Source organism: Capronia epimyces (genome assembly GCF_000585565.1).
Source record: "Capronia epimyces CBS 606.96 chromosome Unknown aczIQ-supercont1.7, whole genome shotgun sequence".
Classification (NCBI taxonomy): Eukaryota; Fungi; Ascomycota; class Eurotiomycetes; order Chaetothyriales; family Herpotrichiellaceae; genus Capronia; species Capronia epimyces.
The window spans coordinates 533,767-555,239 of record NW_006912910.1 but is presented as its reverse complement, the minus strand read 5'-3'; the positions used below and the strand labels follow the sequence as shown (position 1 = coordinate 555,239).

The following is a 21,473-nucleotide window of genomic DNA, read 5'->3' as shown; positions in this document are numbered from 1 at the left end:
AGAAGAAGGTCGTTCACTATTAGTGATACTCCTGCGTAGCTGGATGTCAATGGTGGCGCGCCAATGGGGCAAAGGACAGGTTTGGGGTGGGTTCGCGTCGACCGCCGCCCTCAAAGCGCTCATTGTAACCACCTCCTTCGTGTTCATTTGATTCCCGTTCTTGCGAGTTTTGGGCCGCTCTTAAGCCCCAACACAAGTAAACGACCATAAAAGAGGATCTGGAGATGCCCGAGACTAACGTGGTGCTCTGATTGCGGTCGTTGGAACGTTGGGACGCGCAGCAAAGACAGTTTGACAGTTTCTTCCAAGCGTTGAGGCGAGGCGACAACATCATCCGTCTGAATATAAGGAGCAGCGTCGGCGAGCCTGCGAATTTGGCCCAGCTTAAACGGCAGAGGTTGGCTGCCACCTGTGGCCAGCAGGCTGAAAAGAAGAGGCGGATGTCCTCTCGATTGCGGGCTGGCGAAACGCGTTCGTCAGCGGTGTTGTAATTAGGACGACCACGCAAGTTGACTGCGAGAAGGCAAGGCGCCTCCTTCCAGCCTGCCTGCGGTGCTTCCACCATGGATCCCAACCGCCATTCCTTCGATTCCTTCTACCACAATTTCCCCCAGGCGCAGGCACAGCGTCCTCTTCCACCACCAACCTCTCAGCCTCAGCCTCAGCCTCAGTACCAGCCTCGGTATCAGCCTCAGTATCATCCTCAGCATCAGTATCAGCCTCAACCGCAGCCTCAACCTCAACCTCAACCTCGACCTCAGCTGCCACCACTGTCTCAGTCTCAACCCCTTCGGGAATATCACCACTCGCAAGGGATATTCCAACCACTGCCTTGGCAGGAGCCGCAATACATTCTGTCTCAGCCGGGGACCTACGAAGACTTCGTATCCGTCGACCAGGAGAATCCACCTCAGGTCGTGCAGTGGCCAATCTACCCGCCACAAACGGTGGTTCAGCCTCCTGTTCAATCTCCAGGGCCTGGCATACAGATCATGGTCCCTCCAAATCCTTACCGCCCGTCTCCCCCGGAACAGCAACACCGACAGCACCATCCTCAACCCGATCTCCAGTCTCGCCCTCTGCAGACCTTCAGTGCTCAGGCTCATCCTCTGCCACAATCTCCCTCTCAATCCTTCCAGCAGCCGCCACCGCAGAAGAACCATCCGCAGCCTCCCAATCACCAGAGATCGGATAATCAGCAACAGCCCAATGGGTCCCTCCACATTCCAAACCCTAATCTGGCTGTAACTAATCTACAGGCGAGCCTGGAAGATCCGGAGTCGACAATCGAAGTAATAACGCGGCCAAGAACTCTTCAGCAAAGCCAACCTCGCGTATCACAAGCCAGGCAGACAGACGAAAACCCGAACCAGCCTGCTCCTAGAACCCATCGTAACGACGATGCTGCTATTGTTCCCGAGCTCGATTATCCCTCCTTGCTGTGTGTCCTAGCTGACGACTATCTCAAGGAGGCACGCGAACAAACCGCCCTGACTGATGAATATTTCAAACTCATCGCTACTGCACTCGGCTGCCTCGAGTCTACTCTCGCCAACTTCAAACTTGCTCCGTTGCGGGAGGCTCAGGTTTCCTTGCGATATGGTCAAATTCTCTACGAAGAGACAGAAAATTATGACGAAGCTGAGACAAGATTGACAAAAGCGATAGACCTCTGTGAACGGCATAAGCTCGTTGATTTGAAATATGAGATGCAGCTTCTCTTGTCCAAAGTGTTGTACGAGTCTAGACCCAAAGCCGCACTACGAGACATGGAGAGGATGATCAACGATGCCGAAGCGTACCGGCATACGGTGTGGCTATACATCTTCCAATTTCAACACGCCATATTCTCATTGGCATCTTCTGCTCTAGGTGAAGTCCACAGTGCCACCGTCCAGCTAGAGAAGATTGCGACCCTGGCTCGTCAAAATGGAGACAACTTTGTCTTTGCCTTTGCCTCTTTACTTGAGGCGTTGTTGCATCTATCGAGTTTGAGCCATGATGCAATCACGGCCACAAACACGGCTCTAGCAAAAGCAAGGTCGTTGCAACAAGACCCCGACAGTGAGAACTTACCACAGATGAAGATATTGATGGATTTCATCGATCTGTCATGCAGTATTCGGGAGGCGGATGTCGAACAGACGGAGCAGAAGCGCAAATCACTCCATTCTGTCCTTTATGGGGCCGTTCAGCATCCTAACTGGCGGGAGGATGGCCTCGTCTATATTCCTGTCAACAAACGATCAATCGCTGGGATTCAAATTCATGCCAATGGACACGTTATCGAAAGAGATGGCAAGTACTTTATAACGTTTTCTTGGCTGACAGGTGAGGAAGTCGAGGCGCTGGCTTTCCTCTTCAGCGCTGACAGCTCTGCCTACAAAAACGGTGCCGACAGCGGGAAGGCAGAGAAGTTTGCAGCAAGTGGCCTTTCCGTCCTACGTTCCTCGGGCCAATCAATGTGCGTGACAGGCCATCAGCTGTCACAGGGAGCGTACATATTTCGCAGACAGCTCGAAGCCCAATTCCTCTTTCTCACCTGTTTCTTGGAATGCTCAAAGGGCAGTTGGGAAGAGGCAAACGAGACATTGACCCAGATTACCACCATTTCGGAGGATATGAGCGATCTGTTTCCTGTCAACATGAGATACTGCTTACTTTACTTGAAGGGGTCTATATTACAGGGGACTGGCAATCTCACAGCCGCCCTTGAGATCTATCAGTCTCCCACTTTCAGCCTTGCTTCCTCCCAGACTTCGCCCTCAGATGGGCCCAGAGTACCCCAGAACAGATCAAGCTCTTACCACGCAGCCTCGGACGTGAGGCGCGACTTTTGCATCCTGGCTGCCATGAATTCTGCCTTAATCCTACACAATCCTCGTCATCCTCAACACAATCAACTCAATTATCTCGTCAGAAACCTGGATACTGCTGTCCAGAACTCGGGGAACAAATACATAGAGGCACACTACTCGCTGCTCATCTCTGTGCTGTCTTCCTCATTGTTGACTGCCAAACAGTACTTGCGAAGTGCAATGGATGCGGCAAAATCCATCGGTAGCGGGCAAACAACCTCAATTGTGTTGATCTACATGCAGGACAAGCTGTTCAAAGGGACGGTGGATGAGCAGGGGATGAAATGCGCAAGGGCAGCAACCCATATGGTAAAGCGATGGGGAAACTCAATGTGGACTCACGTGTCTGTCGGTCTCGAGGCGGATTGTCTCGAACTCAATGGCCATACGAAAGAAGCGCAACAGAGGCGGGCTGAGGCAGAGGCAAGTTGGGCACTGCTGCCGGAGAAGGTCCAGTCAGTCACAAGGACTTGAGAAACAAAAGCACCCTAGGAACCCGCAAAGTGTACCAACGGTACCATCTACTGGGAGTGGAGGGAGACCTGGCTATATGTACAACAGATTTGTTTACGGCATGGCGAACAGATTTCAGATGACCAGCGATTGAGATGATGAAGATGATTGATGAAGTTCTGCTCGAGGATTTTGCTTCGGTAAGCTGGAAATAGGTGCAGAGAAGCCAGCGTTGCAGTTAATTTGAGATGGCTAGTCAAGAGTACTCGTTTCTTCAATGTGATTGCACTTTTCTCTTCCGGCGGTACCGACCCTACAAGCTGTTGTTTTAATTCGCATTTTGCTAGCCTGTTGCACTTTCGGGGGGAATAAGAATATAGCAAATCCATCTCCGCAGGTTGTTCATCTATCAACAGCGCCTGACGATACCTGCCCGTCATGAGCCGACCGTTATTTCCGCTTGATAGAGAGTAGCGGGGTTGGCATCCCTCTTCCAAGATGCAATTCAAGTACTCATACTTTCAGGAGTCGGGGGGACAGCGCTGGACGAGCGTTTCTCCGTCTGCTTGTCACCTTTCTTGCTGCCACTGAGGATTTCTTTCCAAACGTTCTCGTCAATAGGCGATTCGCTGCGCCGACCGTCGTTCGTCACCGCAGTCTCGGGGTGTAGCGCGCGATCGATTTCCTCCTCTAATGTATCGAGAATGGATATGCCGGAGATGTCGACTCCGCCACCAGCGTCCGTCTCGTCTTCGGTTGAGGTTGTTGTACGACCACTAGATTGAGCAGGGCTTTGACGGCTATTCTCAGGAGTGTCCGGTTGACCAACGCTCGGTGTGGGAGTCGGCGGGTGTTGCTGCAGAAAGCTACGATGGGTCTTCTGGTCAACTGCTTCGTCGACGACACCAGGGGCGTGCCGCTTGCCGGTCTGCCATTCTCGGATCAGCCTCGACACATCGACTTGCCACTTAAGTTCCTCGAGCTTCTGCTCCAAAGACACAAGGTTGGCTTGTTCGTTCAATTGCCAGTCCCGTAGCGCTTTTCCTCCTTCTCGAGGGGCATTATCTTCGAATTCCGGAACCTGCAGCAAATTGTGCGGCTGCGCAAGTGCTTTGAGTTGACTGTCGTCTACGAGGATAGTATTGCTTTGATCCCACTTTCGACCGGGTTCGGCTTTCGCTTGAATGGTCCGATCATCCCAGATCTTGTGCAATTTCTTATAGACTTGGACTTTGCTGTTATACTGTGCCTTGGTCAAGTCCAATTTGTCTCGAGCCCAAACACCTGCCATCAGCTGTCGCTGCTTTGGGTGGATGAGGTTCGTCACCATGGGCATTGCATTTTCTGGTCGGGCGGAAGAATACACCATGACAATATGATGTTCAAACAAGTAGTTCAACAACTGTGTGACACCGGGCCTGATCTTGAATTTTGTAGGATCCTTGCGGCGGTTCGGTCTGACCAGGAGTGTTCCATTGAGATCAAGTACGATCAAAAGCTTCTGAGGTGTCTCTCTGCGTGCAGGGGGGAATGCGGCTTTTTTCTTGTACTCAGCACTGGCAGTTGGCGGAGGTGGCGACTCAACGAACTCAGGGGTAGCTGTACGTGTACGGCTGCGGCGACCCACGATCTTGCGTGTTGGTAGATTTGGAGGTGCAGAAGAGTCTGCAGACACATTGTGGTCTTCGATTGATGGAACAGGTATATCATCAGCTGCTCTCGTGCTGTACGGCGCGATCTGATCAACACGTCTGTGTCGAAACGGGTATCGAGATGTATTTTGAGGAGCAACCCGGTCCGACGCACGCTGTGCTTGTGGAACAACCTGTCTCTCATGACTTCCATTTGGGGTTCTGTATGGGTGGTCAACTCGATATGTAGGATATCGAGCATAATTATGGACTGACCTGAGTGCCTGATACGGCGCATATTGCGAGCCTTGCGGTTGAGAGCGTCGATACGAGGACGGATCAGGGTTAATTTCTCGCAAGTGGCCTTGGTAGAGGTGCGGCGGTTGAGAGTCGTGCATGATGGGGTCATGAGTTGTTTGGTAACGTTGTGGATCTGTGGAGGTCTGGAGAGTGATTGTATCGTTCCTGTATGATCTCCACGAGTCCACTATTTTGTATATGTCAATTCTGTTCTGAGGGAAGGCACCAAAGCATTCACCTTGTTGGTTCTGAGTAGCATGATCCATCGAGTAATGTTGTGTAGATGCCCCTGGATAATTGGTGTGTTGGGTAACGTTTTGAGGTATGCGATATTGGCCAGCCTGCGCTGGCGGAGGAAAGGCTCTATCCGGTTTGCCTCGACCCATGATGGGCTGGAAGCGGCGAGAAAGGAGCAGTCGAGATGAAGTAGTAGCAGTCGAGGAGACAGGGAGGTTGTGCTGCCACTGAGAGAGGTGTTAGTTGTAAAGGAACAAGAAAAGTGAGGGTGAGGTTCAGGAAGCCAGACTTTTGATGGATTCCTGCGGCAAAGGCAAAGGCCGAGAGCTGCCTCGCATGGCAAGGCGTATCTCTCCAGTGTAACTAAGAACGACGGCTGCACCACCAGACACCAACTTGAGCAAACACAAGGGAGCGTCGGATGCGATCGCAATCAACACCTGGAGGGGACCATAAGTTCGCAACTCGCAACCCCAACTTCAGCGTTGAGCCATTTTAGGCATGGCGTGCTGTTCAACTTTAGACACATTAGAGCTGTCGATCACCCGTCGCGGCTCGCCGCTTTTGCAAAAAAGTTGAATTCAGTTCTACGGGGAAATTGCTTTTACATAGCCTAGACATCGTCACATCAATGGCCTACGTCTCGGTCATGGATCGGCCTGTTCAAGTGAGACATGACTACGACGAAGATGTCGAGCTGGCGTCTTCGGACCAGGAAGTGAGCGACGACGATCACTCAGACAACAGCGAGTCTGCTCAGACTGAGAGCGACTCGCAGACTGGGAAAGAGGTAGGACGCTCCGGTTCGTACTCACGTTGACTGTGCTGATGTTTGCCAGGATGCCGACGAGCTCAGCCTCAGCGGATCAGAGGAAGACGTGCCCTTGAATGAAATCAGCTTTGGAGCGCTGGCAAAGGCCCAAGAGAAGTTCCAGCCTAAATCTAGGAAGCGGAAGCTGGCAGAAACGCTGGGAGATCCGGTGCCTGGCAACGGGGGGAACAACGAAGAAGAGACATTCAATACTCGTCAAAGAGCCAAAGAGCCTCGTGTCGATGCACCGAAACGAAGCTCGAAACATGCGCCGGCTATTGAGTCGGCTCGAAAACCTGTGTCACGAAAGAGGACCATCTTCGAACCGCCGCCTACGTTGAAATTCCGAGATCCACGCTTCGATCCAACTGTCATGTCCTCCAATCGCGACCCCAATACCTTGGAAAAGGCCAACAAGAACTATTCCTTCCTCACTACATACCAAGCCGCCGAGATTCTCGAACTGAAAGCCCAGATCAAGAAAACCAAGGACCCTGAAGTGATCGCTAATCTGAAGCGGCAAGTAATGTCGATCGAGTCAAAGATCCGCAATTCAGAAGCGCGACAGCGCGAGAACGAGATACGCAAGAAGCACAAGCAGCAACAGAAGGCAGCTCTGCGCACAGGAGAGAAATCGAAGCCTTATTACTTGAAAGAGGCCGAAGTAAAGAAACTGGCCAAGGAGGAGAAATTGCAAAGCATGGGCAAGCGGGCGCGTGATAAGGCAGAGAAGAGACGACAGAAGAGAGAAAAGGGCAAAGACGCCAAAGACATGCCTCGGGCGAGACGCGAGGGATGATGACGGCGATGTTACAAAGTAAGAGCCGGATTGCTTTATCCTTCAATTGTCATGACTCCAATGTCATATCGACGACCACCTTTCCGCCCACACCATGATGATAGTCCTCGACCAAGTTATTGAGCTTCTCCAAAGGATACGTTCTGACCTTGGCCCTGACGCCGTTCTCTACGGCAAAGTTCACCATGGCCTGCAATTGACCGTTGCACCCGGTCAAAACGCCCAGCAGTTTGATGTGCCGAAAGACCAGACCGCCCGGCTTGAACCGCCACCCATCCTTCGGAAAGCTGACACAGACGCATGTACCGTGGCTTTTGAGGACGCCCATGCCGAAATCAAACGCAGATTGTGAATCCGGCAGAACGAGAGATGCATCGCACGCCTTCTCGCCCTCGCACCCTTGAGGGGCGTCGCCAAAGGGTCGCTTCTTTATGTTCTCGACCGACTCGTTCAAGGCATCAACGACCGTGACATTCCGCCCGTCATCCCCCAGTTCTGCAACCACGTCCTTCAACACGACCAGAGCAGGCGTTGTGTCGACGGCGGTGACATCCCACCCGAGTTTCGCGGCGAACTGGACACCCAGATGTCCGAGCCCGCCCGCCGCATCAATTATTGCAATTGACCTGCCCTATCCGTTCGCCTTTGCCGACCCAGAGACATCGACGCCCGCAGTTTCAGGGGCATTCCACATCCTGACACCAGCGCACATGAGCGGTGCGACATCGACGGCGCGCATTCTTGCTCCCTCACTATCCAGCACCCGCGCTACTTGCCGGACGTCCACAAGACAATACTCCTGGAACCCGCCGTCGCGAGTCAGACCGAGATTCGCCGCGCGCGGACACCAGACTCCGCATCCGGGCTCGTCGCCCCTGTTGTCGGTACACTCGGCGCACTCCCCCACAGCATCGTTCGCCCGCCCAGGGACGCCGACCAGCTGGCCCCTAGCGAGTCCTGTGGTTTTGGCGACCTTGGCGGCTTCCGAGCCCATAGCTTAGCTTCCACCGTCCCGGCAAACTCGTGCAATCCTACACGCGGGAGATGTTGCTGCATCGCGCCCGACGCGAAGACAGCATCGACATGGCAGGACGAAGCGGCGAGGACGCGGTCGAGCATCTCGTAGCCCTCCGGCGGCGGCGGGGGAAGGATATCCGTTCGGAACGTGTATGGTTGCTTGAACGTTTCGAGAACTTGGGCGCGCATCTTATCCGGTGGTGGGGTGATGGCACGTCTCGCTTATAACAATAGAAAATATTGATGATAGTAATGCTCCTGATCCCTTCCTTGTTTTATACCTATCGCTGGAATTGGCTGACTCGGCGTCTGTAGATACTGTACGAGTACGGAGTGCTCATTGTATTCCCTGTCACTAGTTGGACTACTGACCGACTACTTAGAGTATCCTCAAAGTCCATCCTCCTTCCTGCCCTGTAGGTGCCCATCGAATATAGTATGACACCTGTGCATAACTCTCTCTAACCATTCTTAAAGCCGCCTTCTTCCTGGACAGAAGCCTGAGTCTCAAGTTGTCGGCAGGAGTGAGCAATCAGCAATGTACGGCATGTCTGAACATTTTGTCCTATCCTACGAGATCGCGTCACTGACTCCAAGAACCCCGTCCACAATCATCAACCATTTCGCAGGCACAATGCAGTCGCAGTGCATCCACTAATCCTCGCCTCGGAATATAGTCCGTCACATTTTTTCCCTTCCCGCCCAGTGACACGTTCGCCTTCGTCGCAAATCCTGGTGGCATTAAAGAATAGTCCCTGTCCATCCTGTCCTGTTGGTCATTAAACAGTGTGGTTCCCTTGAAAATTCATCACAGCAATAAACGATAACGTCAATCGGCATCAATCCACTCTTAGCCCCAAAATCGTGCACCCCGAAGCGGACACGGTAAACCCAAGCCAACAATTGGCCTTTGGCGAGGAAGCCATCAAATCCGTGATACCAGGCAGCGCCATTGCCCAGTCAGAGACGAAGAAATGGCGATATAGACAAGAGTTCCGAAGAGACGAGGCGACGACTGTTAACTCAAGAGTGGAACAAGTCCCAGGCCCTCGAGCACAAACTTAAGAACTCTTCCTTCTTCGCTCTCTGCGTGGCCGGACTGTCTCTTCCTTCACCAAAAGGCCCACTAAAGGGAATTCGTTCCCGTCCACTACCCAAAGGCGGACTGCTTCCTTCTTCGTACTCATTTCGACTTCTCCGTTTGCTTGTGGAATGACTGTTGGGCTGATATTGATGCGGTGTGAGATTACCGTTATAGCCAGGGTGCGGTGAAGGAGGTGTTGGTGGCTGATGGCCTCCATAGTGGACAATCTTAGGCAGCAGCTCCTCCCGTCCTCCTGTCATCTCGTGCACAGCCTCCTCAGCAGATCTGTACTCGCGAGATCGATCGAAAGTGGGGTGGGGTGGCTGAGACATGGGATGAGCAGTTTGGGGCGGGAACCCAGGGGAAGGGAGGGGAGGCCCATGACTTTGAGAAGGAGCTGAGCTGGTCTGGAGGAAGGGTGGTCGGGCTGGCCCGGGGTTGAGTTCGCTGGCTCCAAAGACGTCGGTAATTGGGGGCAACCGGTTGATGTTTTGCATGGCTGGCATATGGTGGATATGTGAAGTTTGAGACAAGTTGGAGTGCTGGCTACTTGAAGGAGCATTGGCTTCGTGTCTGCCAGTAAATGTTTGATTCAAGGGTGCCGATTGAATGACGCGTTCGTTGGCAAAGCGCTCAGCTGGAGGAGGGACAATCGATAAACCTGGAGGGGGTCGCTTCTTCGCGTTGACTGCACTGGTCTTGGTCGCCGAACCCGGAGCTTCGATTGTCTTTCCGGAATCGGGCGCATCCCCACGGGCGGACTTGAGTAATCTCGCCTGGATGATGGATCTCTGTTGGTCACGGACAGAAATGCTGCGCTCCAACTGCTCCCGCATGGCCGGGTCCTCAGTCAGAAAACCGGGTGACAAGCAGGCCAACCCAACATCGTGCATTGTCAACCCGTCTCTGGCAGTCAACGGGGTTGCCGAGGGACGAGAGTTGAGGCCGGCCGAGATTGCCGCTGTATTTGTATTCAAGTCCAACTTCTTGGGTCTGTGGCGGGTGCTGGCTTGCAGGGAGGGGGACGTAGGAGGCTCTTTCTTGACGAAAATCTTGGGATGGCCGGAACTCCTGGCTCTGTCACAAGGAACAGGAGGTCAGCTCGTCATGGGTAGCATATTGAAGGTATGACTTACGATCTCGGAGATCTTTTGCCATCCGAAGGGGTTTTCTCGTTCGGATTACTGGCACCATTTGTCTCTGAATTTGATGCAGCGTCGGACGCTTTCTCTCTCGGCGGTATACTGGCCGAAGGGGCCAATGGAGCGTAGGCCCTTGGGCTGGGATTTCGATCCAGTGGTGGCAGCGGAGCGATCGCAGAAGATGCCACGGCAGTCGACATGGCGATGCTGAAGATGAGTCGGACGGAGACGACAACGACCGTGGATGTCGCACACGCGGCTCGTCTACGTAGATATCCAACTTTTGCTTCCCGTCAGCAACACCTGCACACTGAGCTTCCGCCGGGCTGGACCGGACTCGAGGTGGTTGAAAGGCAAGTCGACTAAACGAATGGCAGCGTGGGAAGCAGGGCAGCGGTTGTGGTTAGGCGACCTTGTTCAAAGCGAGTGACCGTGATAGCAACGGAAGGCTAGGCGCCTGTGAGGGCAGAGAGGTATAGAACAGCACGGGGTGAGAAGGCAACGAGCGGCTAGGTCGTCCTTTGAGGGCCGGCCTTGTATAGATTGGTCTTGACGTTGACGGAGGGAAGAGGAGGAGAGGAAAGGTAAGGGCGGGCGGGCGAGAAGGAGGAAATGGCAGTTGGAACAAATCGATCGAATGAGAGGCAGGGCTGGTGTTCAGCTTGCAGGCCAGAGGAGGAGGGGGCCCTAAGGCAGCCTCTGCCACTGGCTACAGGCACCCTGGGGGGACTGGGGTGTCTGGGTTAGACGTTTGGGCCTGTTTTGGCTGCGCCGTTAGCCTTCCTTCTTGGTGGAGGGAGGCCCAGAGTCACTGCTTCAGGCGCGGCAGTGGCCACTGGCTCTCCTCTGGGGAGGCTCGATCGCCTATTGTAGCCGGGTCAGGGTTGGGCGGGTCTAACTAGAGTTTCGAGGTGCCATGGCTTCCAGGGGCGCCGCCACCTACTGGCAGCACCTGAATCACTCAACGCTTGGGCTTGAAAGAGAGGAGTACGTACGCGTACGAGTACTCCGTATAGTAGCCACCTAGTAGCAATGGTGCATCCTAACCTCAAGACGCCATGATTCCAGGGGTCAGCGTCAGATCCCAATTAGAACTTGAAGCGGCAGAGTGCGCGCCCAGGCGCGGCGCCATCTTAACTAAAACAAAACACCACCGCAATTATTGCGAACATCAATACTCCGTATTTTGTCACCATCCATGCAATGTTTCGACAGCTTTCGTTTCGAAATTCGTTAGTTTGCTCTGTTAGCACCCCAGTCCTGCGCCCTCGACGTCAGCTAGTCTCACTCTTGCCCATAGTCGGCTTCAGACTTCTGGGTGCGACCGTGGTAGTCGGCTGCACTCGTGTCGACCTTTGCCTCCATCAGGATTCCGCCACTTTGCAGCTCCTGGTGCCCCTAGCCCGCTCCCCTCTACGCACGGTGCGGCAAATGGTGTTTCATGTTCGCGCAGCCGCCTCAGCAAGTCAGCAAACAATGAGGCACGGTCGATTTGTCCCTGACTCCCTGTTCCCGTCTCGCGCTGATCCTTATCCTCAGCTCAGATCCGCCCCGCCGCCATCGCGTTTGACTTGAAAGCATCTCCCCAAGCTCCTCCATAGACCATTCGGCGACCTTCTGGCCTCGTGCCATCCTGCTGTCCGAGTTCTCGACCAATGTAACTCGAATGGGTGTGGCAGAGTATCCCGGATCCTCGGATACTGCGCGACCCAAACGATCATCGATCCCAACATCAGCCTCTTACGAAATGGCTGTCACACACCGCAGTCGGGCTGAGACCGACATGGTGCATTTAGATACCTTGTCGCCGAAGACGGGCGTGGGCGGAGTCCTATTGGACCTTGAGCGGTCCCCAAACTCTCCTCAACAAGCCTGTAGCGAAGGTTGCACAAGGTGCATTCTTGATAGGCTATCAGCCCGGACATCCCAGCAACCCATGTTCGTGGCTCTCGCACTAATCTCTCACCGCAGTTCGAGTGTTGCATCCTCGCATGCAAAATGGACTGTCTAGAATGATGGTCGAACTTAATACTACTCCACTGGGAACATCATTCCAAAGACTCGGGATCACCAATAAGGCCAAGCCCGTTGATGATGCTGCTGAGCTTGAAACGCTCTGGTGGTTGACCCTATTGCAGACCAGATTGTTCGACTTCTGGACCGGCCGAAACGATCAGGACCAGTTCCATCCTCATCCGCCGTCCCAAACATCGGAGCCCTTGCCCACTGTGTGACCATCCTTAACCATTTCAATATTTAGGTGAAATTGTTTCTCCCGACCACCCAGAAAGTGGGTGACCACGATCGCGGGCACGATCACTCAATGATCCTTCTTGACGTTCCCCTCACGCTTCGCTAGTTTCAGGCGCCGGTTTTCAGTCATTCCCAGCCGCGCCACGAGGCAGGTGTGCGTACGGAGTACATACTACGGAGTATGTACTGTCGAAATGGCCGAATGATGCATCACCATGAAACGCCTGACAGGCAACCAGCGTCTCCTAGTCTCTGCAATCCCACTTTATCCCTGTCTCGCTTACGCCACCATGTGCACTCTTCGAAGCAGTCTAGCCACATACATACTGAAAGAAACCTAATCCAGTCGACCTTTTGGCAGATGCGCGGGCTCTGTTATTGTAGCAGCCAGATGATCTTCATAATCTAGCTATACTTACGACATTGGACACTTGATGTGATTGATATACCGACTGGGATAGTCACCGTCGTTATGTTATCAGCAGGAGGAGACGCAGTCGAAGAAGAAATCAAGTCCGCAATGTGAAGGGCTCAATCCTGAAGAACATCTGAGGTATCAACGCCAATACGCGGATGGGACGTACACCTGTTTTGCCAACTGAGAATTCCCTCCATCGTCTAGGCAAAAACGTTCGCAAAGGCTCTCCGCAAGCCGCGCCATCTCACGTACGCTCGGACTTGGTCCCAGCCAAAGTTTTAGCCATCACCATTATGGTGTCTTGGTTGGCTCGACTCAGACCATGATACAACAGTGTTATTTGATTTGACCTCCACACGCCCATCCTCGTGGCCTTCCGCCTCCGTTGTGTTCTGTACATGGCATTCGGGAGGGAAGAGGTCGGAGAGGAGGACCAAAGCCGCGGAAATCGCAATCTACTGTACGGCCAGGCAATGTCAACATTTGGGACGGTCGTTACACTGGAGCGGAGTACGCTGGAGGTACATATCTCGCATTCGTGCCCCCTAAAAAAGGTGAATGCCTATTGAGCTGGATTCCGGCGAACACAAGATGTCATGGCAGCTGCTACAACTGAGACCATTGCCTCATGATTGATTGTGGCGAATAGATATTGCTGGAATCCTCTTTTCAAGTGTGCCCGTCACCACAGATCCTATGAATATTGGTGGAACGTAGGAAGTAAATCACGCCAATGGTTTTCACCAGCTTCGAGCATCTCATTTCCTCGACAAAGCCGATCATAACTGGACCAGTCACTCTCATTACCTATCAAAACAAGCCTGGCAAATATCCCAAGTACATGTGAGGTATATTCTCAATCTCTCTGTCATGTAGCGTAAGTCTCTGTCGCACAAATCGAACACGACTGTGAACGGGCCTTCGTTGCGAGCTGCAAAGAGCAGACACGTCCCAGCGAGGTCTCGGTCACCAAGACGCAAAAGACCACGACGGTTTCATCTGTTGGTTGTCCAGTTCTAAGCCCACTGGAGCGTACATAGTTCATTAGGCGTCTGCAACAGTCGGAACTGCTCCGACTTCCGTCAGAACTTGAGGGGAATGCTGAATGGCTCTCCACTTCACTGAAGGCCGAGTTGATAAGGAGCTGGATGCTGAATGCGCAAGGGGAATCCGGCTCTGAGGGATCTCCCCATTGCGGATTGAGTATTCGGTCCCATCAGTCGGGCGGACCGGTAGAGCCTCCAAATTGTATCTGCACTGTACCTTCCTAGCACTTGCTATTGTGGCAGTCATGCTTCAGCTCAAATGCACTCCAGCGACTCACTCCGTACCAAGTGAAAATGAAACTCTGACTGCGGTAGGTAGTATTGTGCACAAGGGTTCCAAGGCTTACCCGCTGATGTGAAGCTTGCCCAACAGCAGCAATGGGCTCAAACATGATTGAGTACACGAGATGGATGGAGTGATGGGAGCACCGAAGGTAAAGGTGTGACATAGGACCTGCTCGCGAGTAGAAGTTAATGAAGTCCAGTTGGCGTTCGGTCGGTCACCTCCCGCGAGGCTACGAATCCCAACAAACATACATTGACCGGTCCTGTCACTTCTGGCAGGGAGAAGGATCAAGCCCGCAAAGTAGCCTTCAGTTCTAGAATTTCTCTCATGGTCGGTTGCCGAGTTGCCATGTATGGATCTGACGTGCACTTAAGGTGAAGTACAGAGTATAGTACAAGAGTATGTGTTAAGTATATGTCGTTCAAGTTGGTTGTAGGTAGTTGGTAATAGCAAGGCACAGCCTAGCGCCTCAATTCTGTCAGACCAGTTTGACTCGGTCGTCTATCCGGTGATCAGAGTGTGCTTTGTGTTGCTTTGTGCCTAGAAGGTCTTGCTGAGAATTTATTTTCGTGTCTGACAGGTCTCCCGCGCAAGCCGCAGACGCTTGACCCCATCAGGACTAAAAGCCTTGACGAAGCTAGACGCTTTTCGGCCAAGCTCAATATCTGCAAATCAGTAAAAACCATTTCGGCGAGCGCTGTTGTCTTTGCCAAAGTCCTGTGGACCTGTGAACACCTGCCAGTGCCATATCGCCGCGGGAAATGTCGGACACTATGCGAGATAGCCCGATCGAGGAAGAAACCTCTGATCCCAGCGAGGAGTTGCTCTTGGGCGGGGCAAAGAAACTGGTCGTTGTAAGTCGAGGCGGGCATCGAATCTAATCCCTCTACCAGGTCGCTTTCGCCCCGCTACAGATGAGGCTGACATTCTGGCATCTAGCTTCCTGGTGCATCATCACATGCTGCATCATTCCAGATTGAAAAAGAAGACCATACGCTCGGGAATGCGCTACGGTACTTTGTCAACAAGAAGTAATTCTCGTTCCTCAGGATGCCCAGCACGTCGCCAAACTAACGGTGTACAGCGCTGACGTTGAATTCTGCGGATATACCATCCCGCATCCTTCGGAGACCAAGATGAACATCCGGATCCAAACCTGGGGTAAGTGGCCACTCATTTGTGGCCCTTCGATTGAGGCCGCTTATTGTACAGCCCAAAGCTGACAAATAGCAGAAGACACCAAAACGACTGCAGTGGATGCTCTCAGGAAAGGCCTGGAAGATATGATGGAAGCTTGTGGTGTTATTTCAGAAAAGTTCACTGAGGCACGAGACGAGTTTGATGCTAGACAATCATGAGGATGATTCTCCGGATTTTGCTTTCTGGCTGCATCGCAAAGGCGCTCAGGTACTTTGATCTAGCTATATACAGTGTGGGATTGACACAGATTCAAGTCGATCAATTCCGGCCCTGTACAACTTGTTAGACCTGCATCTTATAACCCACCCTCTTATGAGCACATGGACTTACCTCGAGGAATCCGCTGATGAAGTTCTTTGGTAATCTGGCATTGTCGTCTTCCTCAGTCCTGAAATACTTCATGACGTGCGGCGTTTGTTTCCAGAAATTCAACGTCTCCTGCGATGGCGCGCTTGTTAGTGATATGCCACGTCATCCAGATCTCCAACACCACCCACTTGGAATTCCGCGTGGCTGTGTGTAATCAGCACATCCACGGCTTGTATGCTATTGACATATCTGTGCTTCTCGAACTCTTGTCTTATTTTCGTGCGGATCTTGGAGACTGGCATGTTGAGGGAATACATCGTCTGGATTTCAGGGCTCTGTGTCTCGTTCTTAGCCTATACACTCCTACGACAGACAAGTTAGAGGTAGTAACGCATACCGCCCTCAGCCATTCTCGGTAGGCTTTCAGCACTCGACGGTGTGCATCTGACCAATTGATCGCTGTGTATTGGTCAGTCATGTCGACGAAGCCTCAAGTCGACCGGGGGGGTAGGACGTACACGATCGCGTGCGCTGGGCTAGATAGGTGGGATTGATGGTCATTGTGCCGGTCTGGAGCTCACATGAGAGCTTGACAAGCGCAGGTTCGGGTGATGGTGAGTCGCAGCCGGTGGTACCAGTGGTTCAGTACCTAAGGTAGTCAGTGATGTCGAGGTCCAAGACGGGCGGAGTTTCGAGCTCGGCCAACCTGCACCACTCAACACTTGCAGGCAGTGGAGCACCATTATTGTCGATACTGCCGCAAAATGTTTTGCCTCGCCGTATCATCGTCCTTCTTGCACGACCGAACACAATCCTCGATCTGTGTATCTTAACAGCAGCCGGACATACCAGACTTGAATCTCCTGAAACCACCGGAGTATGGGATCCCTTGAGCGGACCATGCCAGGCTCATTGCCGCGGCGCACGCATACACTCTCCCGCAATACCAACGAGACCAAGATCCGGGTCTCTATTTCACTAGATGGTGGCTCACTACTCGCCTATGAACCGTCCCAGCATTTTCCTTCTTCGATTCCGACAGCTCAAAAACAATCATATCCAGATGTTCTCATCCCGTTGCCGACCTCACACCATGCAACACAAATAACGCCTACCCAGCAGATCGCCATTTCCACCGGCATTGGCTTCCTAGATCACATGCTTCATGCCCTAGCAAAACATGCTGGATGGTCTCTGGGCGTCCAAGCCTCCGGGGATCTGATCATTGACGACCATCATACAGCTGAAGATGTCTTCCTGGCGATCGGGTCTGCGTTCAATGCGGCTTTGGGCAAGCGGGCTTCTCTCGTCCGCTTTGGCCGAGGCGATGCCCCCCTTGACGAAGCCTTGTCGTGGGCTGTCATTGACCTGTCTAATCGACCCTACAGTGTCATTGATTTTGGCTTTACCCGAGAGAAAATCGGCGATCTAAGTACGGAGATGCTGACGCATGGGCTGGAGAGCTTTGCTCAGGCTGCAAGTGTGACTCTTCATGTCAAGTGCGTGTATGGGCACAACAACCACCACAGAGCGGAGAGCGCATTCAAAGCCCTTGCGGTGGCATGTAGGCAGGCGTGCGAGAGGAGGGTTGAAGGAACTGTCGGTAGTGGCGACGTAACGAGTACGAAAGGCGTCCTTGGTTCTAGCGTCAATACCTGAGTAGATCTCACGGATACTCTGGGACTTATGCCGGGCGTTAATAGAAGAGGCAGTAAAGAGAATGGGATAGCAATGCTCCCTCTGACCATAGCCAGTTTAGTGGTCATGGCCCGGTCGGGGTTTTGGCCAGCAAATCGCAGTGCGTGTGCAGACTTGAAGTCCAGCCGGTTCCCATAAAGATGTATCAAAAGTCCGCCCCAAAAAAACCATACAATGTGATGCTCTACACCCATAACCAAACCAGGGCCGTACTGTGATAGCCGATAATGCTCTTGAACGCCTTCCCTCCCAGAATCGTTCATGGTCTGCTCGTTATCCCAGGCCGCCCCATGCGCCTCTCAGCCTCCGAGCCAATTGAATGTCTTTTTGCATGATTGTCACTCGCTTTGCGTGTATGGCGCAGAGATTGGTGTCCTCGAACAGGTGTACCAAGAATGCTTCGCTCGCCTCTTGCAACGCTTGGATCGCTTGGCTCTGCCACCTGAGTTCATGGGCTGCATGTGTGGGCAAGATGTACTGCGCAATCTCCCGCACAAGGCGTGCAAAGGGAAGTTTGAGCAGCAGGAGATCCGTGGATTGTTGATACCTCCTAATCTCTCGCAGCGCAATCGTTCCCGGCTTAAATCTGTGCGGTTTTCTCACCGGAACCGGATCGCCAGCTGGATTTGCAGTTAGCAGATGCAACGAAGAGGATTCCCGCGGTAACCACATACGCTGCGCGCGACTTCGTCTCCCAGACGTTCTTGGTGAAGGGTTTGTCCGTATGGTTTTCCCTCGCTTGGGCGTGGCAGGCCCTGAGCGACGCCGCGCGGTTTGTGTACGGGCCATGTTGCTAGGATAATGCGCTCGGTGCTATGGCAGCCAATTCATTCAGAGAGGAAGGATAGTTCGACACAATGGTTGCTGAGACAAGGTGCGCGGGGTATAAATCTAGTGGCTGGGTGCGTGATAGTCGGGTGTGCAGGCGTCTCGGGGTGCTCGTGTCTGTTGCATGGAGTATGGAGTGCTGTTCTGGCGTTGGACAGACTCCCCGTTGTGGTGTCTCGGAGTGAATAGTCACGACAGTGGAAGCAGATCAACGACCCAGGAGCGTAGCGACGTCGCGTTGTTCTACAGGATCTGGGCGCGCGTGTCCTCGTGTCCTCGGTCCTCGGCTGGGCTGCTTTATCCGTGGCCTTGAGTTTGGGAAACGAAGCCTTTGGGCTCCTTAGGCTTAGGCTTAGGCTTAGGGGCTCTAAGACCTTAGGGCCTCCTAAGCCCCAGCCGAGCTTATCGCCCAGTGGCATGCATCCCTTGCAGCCTTTCGTCGGCAGCCAGCCTGCGTTCGACATCATTCCATCCTCAGCACGTCCATGTCGAGGATAGAGGCCACCTACTACTACTGCGCTTCATCGACCCTACATGAACCTGTCGTTTCCCATCTTCTCACCTACACCGCCGCCAGACAGATATCACAATGATTACTCCGACCTGCGGTCCCCAATCCTGACTCAGTCCATCCTTTGCCCAGTCTACCCCATTCTCCAGACTGCCGACTTCTTTTCGGATTTCTCCCGAACGATCCTACCCTTCTTTCGTCTCGTACCTTGGATAATGGCAGCCCTACTCGGAGGCGGCGACGAGGCCTTGGGTCAGTTGGGCCAGTTTCCGTTGGAACAATGGTTTTTTGAGATGCCGCCATGTACCCGATATTGGACCACTGCTACGGTCATCACGTCCGTCCTGTTGCAATGCAAAGTGATCACACCTTTCCAACTGTTCTACTCTTTTCCGGCAGTCTATTATAAATCACAGGTTGGTAGTTCCTCCTTACCAGACCAATGGAGTCGGTGTTGACCATCGCAGTACTGGCGATTGTTCACGACCTTCATATACTTCGGTCCGCCCTCGCTTGATCTCGCCTTCCACATCTTCTTCCTCCAGCGATATTCGCGACTGTTAGAACAAGGATCTGGCCCTTCGCCTGCAGTCTTCTCTTGGTTACTTCTGTACGCCTGCACGTCGCTCCTCCTTCTCAGCACCCTCACAACCTCCATCCCATTTCTGGGCTCGGCGTTATCCAGTACTCTGGTGTACATTTGGTCGCGCCGGAACCCCGACACACGCCTCAGCTTTATTGGGGTGCTTGTGTTTACTGCGCCATACCTGCCATGGGTTCTAATGGGGTTCCACATGTTCATGCACGGCAGCATTCCCAAGGATGAGATTCTTGGTGTAGTGGTCGGCCACATCTATTATTTCTTTGCGGATGTATGGCCGGGCTTGCACGAGGGCCAAAGGCCAATGGATCCTCCAGAGTTCTGGGTGCGGCTGTGGGAAGGTCGGCGTGGAGAGACAGGCGTGCGAAACATCGAGGGAGACGTAGCTGCCGCTGCTGCACGACCAGGCGAGGTACGATGAGATACGCGAAGCTCGGCGTTTATACCAGCACTATCTATACCGTACATCCTCGGATCAGAGATCAATCCCTTCCAGCGATATCAACACAGCTTTAGCCATGTCATCAAGACCGAAAATTGAGTGCGCCACTTTCGACTGGTCACCTCAGAGCTCGTAATTACAAACTCTCAGACTCCCGGCCATCAAGTCAAACAGCACACACGGCAATACTGCAAGGCGAATACTGTTCGGTGGCCCCGAGTTGTCATTACCCGACTCTGTCTTTAATGTCCTGACAGGCGTCAACAGAATGTCTCGACTGCCAATTGGGGCGCCTAGAGAGCATTGATCGCCGCTCGGAAGCGTTGCTGACCTCACTTCGGATCAGTCCAATTCACCCCACAGCAGTGGGCAGTGGGTGCAGCTGATTGACCAATTGCAGAAATGGCAACCTTTTGGGTTCAAACGCAGATCAAGCGCGGCGTGAGCGTGAGCGTGGAGTGGAGTGGAAATGGAAGTCGACGACAGTGCATTGCGAGGAAACTCTACCTTCAACTTCTGTGGGAGGATCATGTGGCCAGATACAGTCCTGCGAATTGCATATCTGATATCACTCAAGATCCGAAAAGTTATGCGGGAGTTTCAGCAGTGGCAGCTTTGTTTGTGGCTACGTCAGTCACCAGCGTGCAAGTCGAAGTCAGATGGATTATGCTGGCATAGCAGAGAAAGCTGGGTTCAAGCTTTCGTAATTGCCTCATGTGGACAGGATACGAGGGTTTGCACCAGTGGGATGCTGGATAGGTCGGTCATCAGCGTGCATCTCCTTGGATCAGGGAGGCTGAGCCGTACCAGATGGCACGCCAACAAGCACGCCAACCAGACACCAGACCCGCGCTCGATTGGTTGCCTCGTGCAGACCCGCAGCCTTGCATCTTGGCTCATATCACAGCCTTGCAGATCCCCTCGACATACTTTCGCGACCTCACAATGCAGCTCGACTTTCAGGCGGCCAGGTATCAGACACAGACAGTCTTCACAGCTTGCTGCCTTCTGGGCTTTCTGATGACTCTTGCAAGGTGATCTGTCAACACCTTCATGGTTCTCCGACGCGAGCATTCCGTCAGTGGGTCTTGCCACGGTGGTGTCGGTGGTTCGTTCCAAAGTGTGCAGACCAGAATGACAACTATTTCCAATGGATTGCAAGGATTTCCACTTAATATACATGGCATCAGTTTGGTACTGTCTACTATCTCCATCTGAATGTTAGAGCAAGTCTCCCGAGTCTTCTCTACTTATACCTCTCCTCCTCTCTCTTCAATCTTCAATCCTCCATCCATCCTTCACATCTCTTCTCTCATACGTTTTCCTTCCTCACTTCTTCCATCACCCATTGCTTCTCTTTCGTTTTCTCACTGCCCTTCATACATACATACCCTCCATACATACCCTCCATACATACCCTCCATACACACCCTCCATACACACCCTCCATACACACCCTCCATACATACCCTCCATACATACCCTCCATACATACCCTCCATACATACCCTCCATACATACCCTCCATACATACCCTCCATACATACCC

General features: G+C 53.0%; 10 protein-coding genes across 10 annotated transcripts; 5 read left to right on the top strand and 5 right to left on the bottom strand.

Annotated features, from left to right (window-relative positions):
- Positions 1–563: 563 nt before the first annotated feature.
- A1O3_08004 (uncharacterized protein) lies at positions 564–3,332 on the top strand (the record flags this gene model as incomplete). Its single annotated transcript, XM_007738105.1, has 1 exon — positions 564–3,332. One exon carries the CDS (start codon positions 564–566, stop codon positions 3,330–3,332), a length of 2,769 nt encoding a protein of 922 aa, XP_007736295.1.
- A 484-nt stretch (positions 3,333–3,816) lies between these two features.
- On the bottom strand, positions 3,817–5,628 carry A1O3_08003 (uncharacterized protein; the record flags this gene model as incomplete). Its single annotated transcript, XM_007738104.1, has 3 exons — positions 3,817–5,164; positions 5,219–5,429; positions 5,481–5,628. 3 exons carry the CDS (start codon positions 5,626–5,628, stop codon positions 3,817–3,819), a joined length of 1,707 nt encoding a protein of 568 aa, XP_007736294.1.
- A 482-nt stretch (positions 5,629–6,110) lies between these two features.
- A1O3_08002 (uncharacterized protein) lies at positions 6,111–7,089 on the top strand (the record flags this gene model as incomplete). The annotated part of the gene is made up of 2 exons (XM_007738103.1): positions 6,111–6,269; positions 6,319–7,089. 2 exons carry the CDS (start codon positions 6,111–6,113, stop codon positions 7,087–7,089), a joined length of 930 nt encoding a protein of 309 aa, XP_007736293.1.
- A 49-nt stretch (positions 7,090–7,138) lies between these two features.
- Positions 7,139–8,295, bottom strand: A1O3_08001 (uncharacterized protein; the record flags this gene model as incomplete). The annotated part of the gene is made up of 3 exons (XM_007738102.1): positions 7,139–7,715; positions 7,800–7,964; positions 8,027–8,295. 3 exons carry the CDS (start codon positions 8,293–8,295, stop codon positions 7,139–7,141), a joined length of 1,011 nt encoding a protein of 336 aa, XP_007736292.1.
- An 834-nt stretch (positions 8,296–9,129) lies between these two features.
- Positions 9,130–10,532, bottom strand: A1O3_08000 (uncharacterized protein; the record flags this gene model as incomplete). The annotated part of the gene is made up of 2 exons (XM_007738101.1): positions 9,130–10,267; positions 10,327–10,532. 2 exons carry the CDS (start codon positions 10,530–10,532, stop codon positions 9,130–9,132), a joined length of 1,344 nt encoding a protein of 447 aa, XP_007736291.1.
- A 4,576-nt stretch (positions 10,533–15,108) lies between these two features.
- On the top strand, positions 15,109–15,693 carry A1O3_07999 (DNA-directed RNA polymerase I and III subunit RPAC2; the record flags this gene model as incomplete). The annotated part of the gene is made up of 4 exons (XM_007738100.1): positions 15,109–15,189; positions 15,275–15,366; positions 15,420–15,496; positions 15,569–15,693. The coding sequence occupies 4 exons, from the start codon at positions 15,109–15,111 to the stop codon at positions 15,691–15,693; spliced, it is 375 nt and encodes a 124-aa protein (XP_007736290.1).
- Positions 15,694–15,793: 100 nt separating this feature from the next.
- A1O3_07998 (NADH-ubiquinone oxidoreductase 14.8 kDa subunit) lies at positions 15,794–16,405 on the bottom strand (the record flags this gene model as incomplete). Its single annotated transcript, XM_007738099.1, has 5 exons — positions 15,794–15,805; positions 15,866–15,973; positions 16,033–16,179; positions 16,242–16,303; positions 16,363–16,405. The coding sequence occupies 5 exons, from the start codon at positions 16,403–16,405 to the stop codon at positions 15,794–15,796; spliced, it is 372 nt and encodes a 123-aa protein (XP_007736289.1).
- Positions 16,406–16,744: 339 nt separating this feature from the next.
- A1O3_07997 (imidazoleglycerol-phosphate dehydratase) lies at positions 16,745–17,503 on the top strand (the record flags this gene model as incomplete). The annotated part of the gene is made up of 1 exon (XM_007738098.1): positions 16,745–17,503. The coding sequence occupies one exon, from the start codon at positions 16,745–16,747 to the stop codon at positions 17,501–17,503; it is 759 nt and encodes a 252-aa protein (XP_007736288.1).
- Positions 17,504–17,815: 312 nt separating this feature from the next.
- Positions 17,816–18,331, bottom strand: A1O3_07996 (histone H3-like centromeric protein A; the record flags this gene model as incomplete). Its single annotated transcript, XM_007738097.1, has 2 exons — positions 17,816–18,162; positions 18,217–18,331. The coding sequence occupies 2 exons, from the start codon at positions 18,329–18,331 to the stop codon at positions 17,816–17,818; spliced, it is 462 nt and encodes a 153-aa protein (XP_007736287.1).
- Positions 18,332–19,096: 765 nt separating this feature from the next.
- Positions 19,097–19,903, top strand: A1O3_07995 (uncharacterized protein; the record flags this gene model as incomplete). The annotated part of the gene is made up of 2 exons (XM_007738096.1): positions 19,097–19,297; positions 19,349–19,903. The coding sequence occupies 2 exons, from the start codon at positions 19,097–19,099 to the stop codon at positions 19,901–19,903; spliced, it is 756 nt and encodes a 251-aa protein (XP_007736286.1).
- Between the last annotated feature and the right edge of the window lie 1,570 nt (positions 19,904–21,473).